This window comes from Polyodon spathula, chromosome 25, assembly GCF_017654505.1.
Source record: "Polyodon spathula isolate WHYD16114869_AA chromosome 25, ASM1765450v1, whole genome shotgun sequence".
NCBI classification, from domain to species: Eukaryota; Metazoa; Chordata; class Actinopteri; order Acipenseriformes; family Polyodontidae; genus Polyodon; species Polyodon spathula.
Window position 1 is genome coordinate 8,554,520 of NC_054558.1, and position 6,484 is coordinate 8,561,003.

The window sequence follows — 6,484 nt, forward strand, 5'->3', positions numbered from 1 at the left end:
CGGTGACAAAGTCAATGCCGTTGATGGTGCAGGTCAGATACGGCAGATCGTGCAATGTACTGCACTCCATTTTGCTGCAGAAAATGAAAGAGAGGAATACTTAGACACAGCTGTGAAACTGCACCATGACCTCAAGTAGAAATTGCCTAAAACTAGCAATTAGTCTAATGAAGATAGCATATCAAATGTCTGGGTCTATTCAGTGGCAAAGACTGGTTACAGGGTATTCAGCTCAGGAGTGAGATGCTTCAGTGGAGCACTGCAGGGTGTGTAACTGATTGCTAATAATCCATCTCCTTCACAAGAGCCACACCTGATGCACTCCCACTGGGGTTTGTGTGTTTTTGTGCGTGAGTGTGTGTGTGTGTATGTGTGTGTGTGTATGTGTGTGTGTGTGTGTGTGTATACGAACACTTAGCAAACGCCAATACAAGGTCAGTTTTATCACCTAATCTACAGCGCTCTGTGTTTCTCCTGCCTTTTCTACTCAAAAGTGACCATGAAGTAAAATAAATATATAATGAACATCGCAAGCATGTTATTCACAGCGATTAGGTTTATAGGTTTCTTATTCAAACTGTCCAGGAATCAAGGATTTAATTTGCAATCAAATCATGCACTGGATTTAGTAAATATTTAACCCCATACCAGAGTCCTGGCTCCACGGGGATCGTTTGTGCCGTCAATGTGCTGCCAATTTCTTTGGTTACCTGGGGTATTGAAGGATAATAGTGTCAGACATTTAAGAGTCATACATTTAGGGTCATCAGCTCAGAATAAGGCTGCTGGTCAGGCTCAGAGAGACTGCTGTCTACCCATTCTGAACCCCCAAAGATTAAGGCCAGTGCCTGGAGAAAGTATTCTCTACTCAATCCCTGGTACGGAACACAATCATAAAGGTCACAATCCTTTGTGACACATGTAACCAGAAATCAGCAATGGTTACAGTCACATGAACCTCGTGCGTTGAAGCTAGCCCATGTAAAACACCTCTTCCCAAGCCCCAATGGGATACATTCTGAAAGCTTTTGAGGCTGTGGTGCATTAAACCCTAAACATTCCCAATCCTGTTCTGAAACCCACAAGGATCTTAGTAACATAAGACTTGCGTTAGCTAAAGAATTCTCGGCTTTTTCGGAAAACAGCAGCTTTTATCCTGTTCGGCCGCAAGTTATTTTCTTTGAGAAATCACCAGGCAAAGTAAAACAATCGTTGCAAACATTGGAAACAAAATCTTCTTCACCAGGAGGAGCTGACATCTTTATTGCAAAACTGTTTCAACCTATTCCTAAAATGAAAGGGTAACACTTATATTATGCTGCTTATTAAAGTTTTATAAATGATATATATATATATAAAATAGCTGCTTAATAGCTGTGTTATAGAGTGTTAATAAAGTATCATCTATGGTTTATAACCATGCAATAGCCATAGACAGAACTATGTTTTTATCAAAGGGAAAGTTTTTAGCCACCTATTGTACTTTGGGATGTTTAAACACAATTCCATCTATAATGTTTTATTAACACTCTATAATATAGTTATTAAGCATATATAATATATTTCTAAAACATTAATAAGCAGCACCTTAATATAAAGTGTTACCAACAAGGGTCTGGTTAAAATATATTTATTGAATTTCCATGGTGCACTGAAATAGCACAGCCTCATAACTGTGACTCTAGGCTACAGCACAATGAAGGGCAGCAGTGTACTGTAATCAATTACTACACTGTGGTTTTACAGTGGAATACTGCAGTAAACTTTTACAATGATGCTTAATATTGACTTCATGCTAATCTTGTCCTGTTGTATAGGTTCTAAGGGATGCTTAAAATTGTCTTGGAGGTCAAATTCAATGCAAATGCAATGATTGCAGCTTGATATTCTATTCAGTTTGCGTCTCATCCCATAGCATTGAATGGAAATGCAAGGGCTGGACGCAAACCACACGATTCAGAGACGAACGACTTGCAATCCAGCGAGCTCTGTAATCAAGAGGTTAAGTGTGGCTCTTACACTGATGTCAGTGTTATTTACTCATCAGCCACTAGGAGGAGCTCCATTACAATTACATTAGATCCATTACATGCGTTTGCTTACTCGCTCAACACACTCAAGACAACATTGTGGAAAAAAATTAAATAAAAACAAAAACACAGAGAGTTATTTTTGTATAACCTTTAATCAATTTAATAATTTGCTTTTAGAATTATGATTTACATGTGTGTTTTTATTTGTATAACACACCCTCTCTTACAGCGTGTGGAGGGTGAAACCCAGACTAGCATTGCAGTCGTTCTGGTTGGTTTGTTCAAGGCGTGTTATAAAGGAATTGGACAGAGGCTGGAGTGAATGGGAGGTGCTTAAGCAGCAGTGGCGAATCCAACGCTGTTGTTCTGCCTGTTGTAGACAGAGTAATACTGCCTCAGGAACACATCTCCCAGAATCCACAGGGGCTGGCCGTTCTGGGAAGGCAGGTAGGTACCCATGATGCCGCTGGTGCAGTACTGTTGTCCGTTCTGGTTTTTCTGGAGGAAGAGAGAAAGAAGAATGTCAGGGGGGAACAACATTAGAGAAATACATAGTAAGTTTTACTAGGGTTTATAAAAAAAACTAAACATGAACGTGGTTGCACATGTGTACCAATAATGTTTGAAGGTATGGATGCCCTGTATTGAATAACGATTATAAATCACGTAAAAACCAACCAATAAGTATTTCTCTAAATTCTAAATGCATCTCGTCCTGTGTAGAGATGTCATCCTGTGCATGAACACAGGCCATCATTCTAAAGTAAGTAAAAACAAACCTTTTTGTGTTTAATAGTAGTTTCTGTGTGCAAGATCTGTTGTGTGGAGGGTGTTCTCTCACACAAAACTGCACAATCACATCCTATACAATAAGAGACCCCCACACACAATGTAATAACCTGTAATCAAGACAGAACACTGGATTCTCTGTGAGGCACAGAGGAAAGAGGACATTACTTACAACGATGGTGTAGGCAGATGGGGGCAGGGGGAAGTTCACTCCATTGATGTTAAAGGAAATAGTAGGCATGTTAGCCAGGTTGTTGCAATCAATAATGTACTGAAAATAACAAGGAACAAGCATTAGGATTATACAGCACGTATTGGAAATAAACCTAAACCCTTCACCCATGCAAAACACACCAACATAAAATGGAGTCTCCATGAATCGATTGTTTTTTACCTTTTAATTGGGATGTTTTTGTTATACTTATAATTGCTACTGTAAAAATGCAATCATTGCAGACGAAATGCAACCTCATGTTTATTAACAAAATGACAAATATAAAAAAAAAAAAAATACAAAAATAAGGACGTTGCTAAAGTCTTTTGTACCCAATATTTGCACACGCTGTTGAAAGAAAAATGCAACCACAGTGCAATTAAGGACATATAAAGTACAGTACAGTTTACAATGTGTGTGTAGACTGAGCTGCTATTTAATCCCTAGTTACAGTGGAGACTGGTTATGCTGAGTTCCAATGCAGTGTGAGTACTCACCTCCCCATTCTCGTTAGCCTGAGCTCCAATGTACTGCTGCAGGTATCCCAGGTACTGCTGAGGGCAGGTGAGGAGGGAAGTGCCTGTGTCCACAATAGCCTGGCAGCCATTGCTGCACCAGCCAGTCTGCTGGTTGTTGATTGAGAAGCTAAAAAATCAACATAGTTTTAGGCTTGAGCCTTAAGTGGTCGTTGCTTTCAAACCTAAAGTCTAAAATGGTTTCATTTGCAGCGGTTCGGAGACATATTGAAGACAGCAATGCGTGTGAAGTGCTGTTTGAAATGTAGAGCTGCCGTCTGCATGCAATGACATGGTTCAGGTTAAGGTAGAGAGAGATAACGAAGGAGCACCTACCCATTAATTGCAATCTGCCAGTACGTCTCACTAGTGACATCAGTCCAGTAGATGCTGCCAGTGTATCGGCTCTGATCAACACCTCCAAATGTCACCTCGCTGCCTTGGGCCTCATTCCTGAAAAAAAAAGCATCAAAATAATGCATATTTAAAAAAAAATGATCAACTGTATCTATAACAAGTTATAATTGATGTTGAAAACTGCTGTAGAATTATAATCTATCCCTTAAATAATAGAGTATTGGGGCTAACATACTGGCTCAGGTAGAAGGCAAAAATGTTGGCCTGCAGCAAGCCCTGCTGCATCATAGTGTCCATGACAGGGGTCTCTCCTCCTGCTGCGATGCTGGGGTAGGCCAGGCCGAGGATGCCATCAAACTGGGCGTACACAAAGTTGGTGCCGGGCTCATTGGTGCTCAGACCCACCTCCTGGTTGCTGATGGTAATGCCTCCGATCTGAGCAGCAGGAGAGTTAGTGGTTAGACTGGGCAGCACTGTGCAGCAGCAGACCTGTCAAATCTGGAAACTCTTTCCTCTGCATGTTATTAAAAGAAAATCAGAACACAGAAGTTGTATTTATGGGATTTGACACATTCTAAATTAATATTTCTTCACAGAACAAAATGTCAATTTTGTGGACAGTAATAAGACCAGTGATATTTCACACCAGATTTGAAACCCAACGTAACTAATAGAGATTTAGCATCACTGTTCGGAGGAAAACATCAAGAAATGTGTCTGTTAGGCTTCAGTTTCTTATTTTATATTGAGGCGTCATAAAATTATCTGAAAGGCAATAATTGTAGAATTATCAGTTACATTTAGACTTGAATTTTACTGTAAACAAATTTAGAGTAACTTATCATAACAATATAGTTAAAGAGAACATGCAAGTAACAGGTAGATGCCACTTAAAGGCTCCAAAAAGCTACAAAGTAGCCTATCCTCAAATGAGGACTATTGCACTTAATAAGTTAAAATTCAGACGTAAACCCACACAGACGTTCTTATTCTCCCTGGGTATTTCTCTACCCACACATCCCCGTCTCTGTGGATCTGAAGCCCGGGGTACTCACAGTGACAGTGTCATAGCCGAAGACCCCAGTGAGGCTCCCAGTGCCGTACTGCAGGGAGAAGGACTGCCCATTACTGGACCAGGTGGAGGACTGAGAGGGGTTGAACAAAGGGTGGTTTGCTGAGAAACAAAAGAGAATTACATCAATGGTGTGTTATAACAAAGGTTTTTCTTACGAATTCCAGTTTTGCTCTTGATCAATTTTTCCCCAAACCTCATTTTCGCTTTGACTTAGGTGAAGCAAATTCATTCTGCTCCATTTCTGCTGGAGCACATGCTGTAAGATCACTTCTTGTGTGAGAGGGAAATATGACCCCATCCAAGCCCTGTACTGCCTGTAGGAATCTAAAGTCCGATGGGGGCCTAATTACTAAATTAAAGTGAAAAAACAGAAGCATGGAAAGTGTAATATGGAGGAGACCCTGTACTTACTGCAGGCCTGGCTGCTGCAGTACGTAGAGGCAACCCAGAGGTTGGAGGACCCGGTGTCAAACAGGACATAAAAAGACTGGGCTGGGGTCCCGATGGTGATGGGCCCATAGTAGGACATCTGCAACAACAAGGACAGAGGAGGCGACGTTAGATTAGGACTGGGTATCTTTGCTGCCGGTGTCCTGACAATGATTTGCAAGTGGAAAGTGGAGTAAAACAAATGGGTCTTGCAGTTATTCTGTGCTGGGTTCCAGCCCCCAACTTCAAAGGGAATTGCTTCAAAGGCTGTCATTGAGAAAGGTTTGTCATTGAATTTCCTACGTTTCTTTTTGCAGTTCATTGAGTGTTTTTGCAGTTGCAGGTGAAACGAGTGTGCAAGGACTCACGTCAGCGTAGTTCATGAGAGGCTCGTTGGTGGAGGTGGCGTAGGCATTGGGGTGCAGGCCCTGGTACTTGAGGCCAGGATCAGTGTAATGGATTGCCTTCAGCTTCCCGCTCTCCTTCATCTGCTGGCGGACAGACTTGAACTTCTTCAGAGGGACCCTGAGGGAAGAAGCGAACATCGATTAAATTTCTCCCATATAAACATCAAAGCAACACACAGTACAGCATGCTGCATAGGAGGAAAAGACACACAATGCATGAAAGTGTTGAAAAGCATGAAAGTGTTTTCACCTGATAAGTCCCTCTGACAGAGTCAAGCACGCCAAAGCAACAATCAACCACTTCATCATCTTTCCCAACCACTTCCTCTGCTTTCCTGGATGCACTGAAACTGGGGCTGAGCTGCCACTTTTATACCATCCAGGACGCCCTCACATTCCTCCAATCTAATCAGACTTTATTTAATAGAACACCAGCACCCTGTTTTTGACTCTTCAAAAGGACTTGCCCACATATTGTTTTTAACCTTAGAGATAAAAACTTGGGGTCATCAGTTAATATAGTGTTGCTATACTATTAATATACTATAAGAGCAGGCTGTCTGTAGGTACAGTGCTGCATCTGATAGCTAGCAATTAAAGTGCTCACAGTTATGTACATATTGATAACTTTTTATAACTTGGGATAACTAATGGAAACTAATTAT

At 41.1% G+C, this 6,484-nt stretch overlaps 1 protein-coding gene across 1 annotated transcript; it reads right to left on the bottom strand.

Moving 5' to 3' along the window:
* Positions 1-2,235: 2,235 nt before the first annotated feature.
* LOC121299847 (gastricsin-like) lies at positions 2,236-6,139 on the bottom strand. The gene is made up of 9 exons (XM_041227988.1): positions 6,070-6,139; positions 5,781-5,937; positions 5,395-5,512; positions 4,964-5,082; positions 4,144-4,343; positions 3,888-4,004; positions 3,534-3,681; positions 2,995-3,093; positions 2,236-2,531 (listed from the first exon to the last, which is right to left on the bottom strand). The coding sequence occupies exons 1-9, from the start codon at positions 6,126-6,128 to the stop codon at positions 2,367-2,369; spliced, it is 1,182 nt and encodes a 393-aa protein (XP_041083922.1). The 5' UTR covers positions 6,129-6,139; the 3' UTR covers positions 2,236-2,366.
* Between the last annotated feature and the right edge of the window lie 345 nt (positions 6,140-6,484).

Coding starts and splice junctions, on each gene's coding strand:
- LOC121299847 (XM_041227988.1), bottom strand. CDS start 6,128: ATGATGAAGTGGTTGATTGTTGCTTTGGCGTGCTTGACTCTGTCAGAG. Junction 3,682..3,887: donor TGGCAGATTGCAATTAATGG/GTAGGTGCTCCT, acceptor TTGATTTTTTAG/CTTCTCAATCAACAACCAGC. Junction 2,532..2,994: donor CATCTGCCTACACCATCGTT/GTAAGTAATGTC, acceptor CTCTTCCTCCAG/AAAAACCAGAACGGACAACA.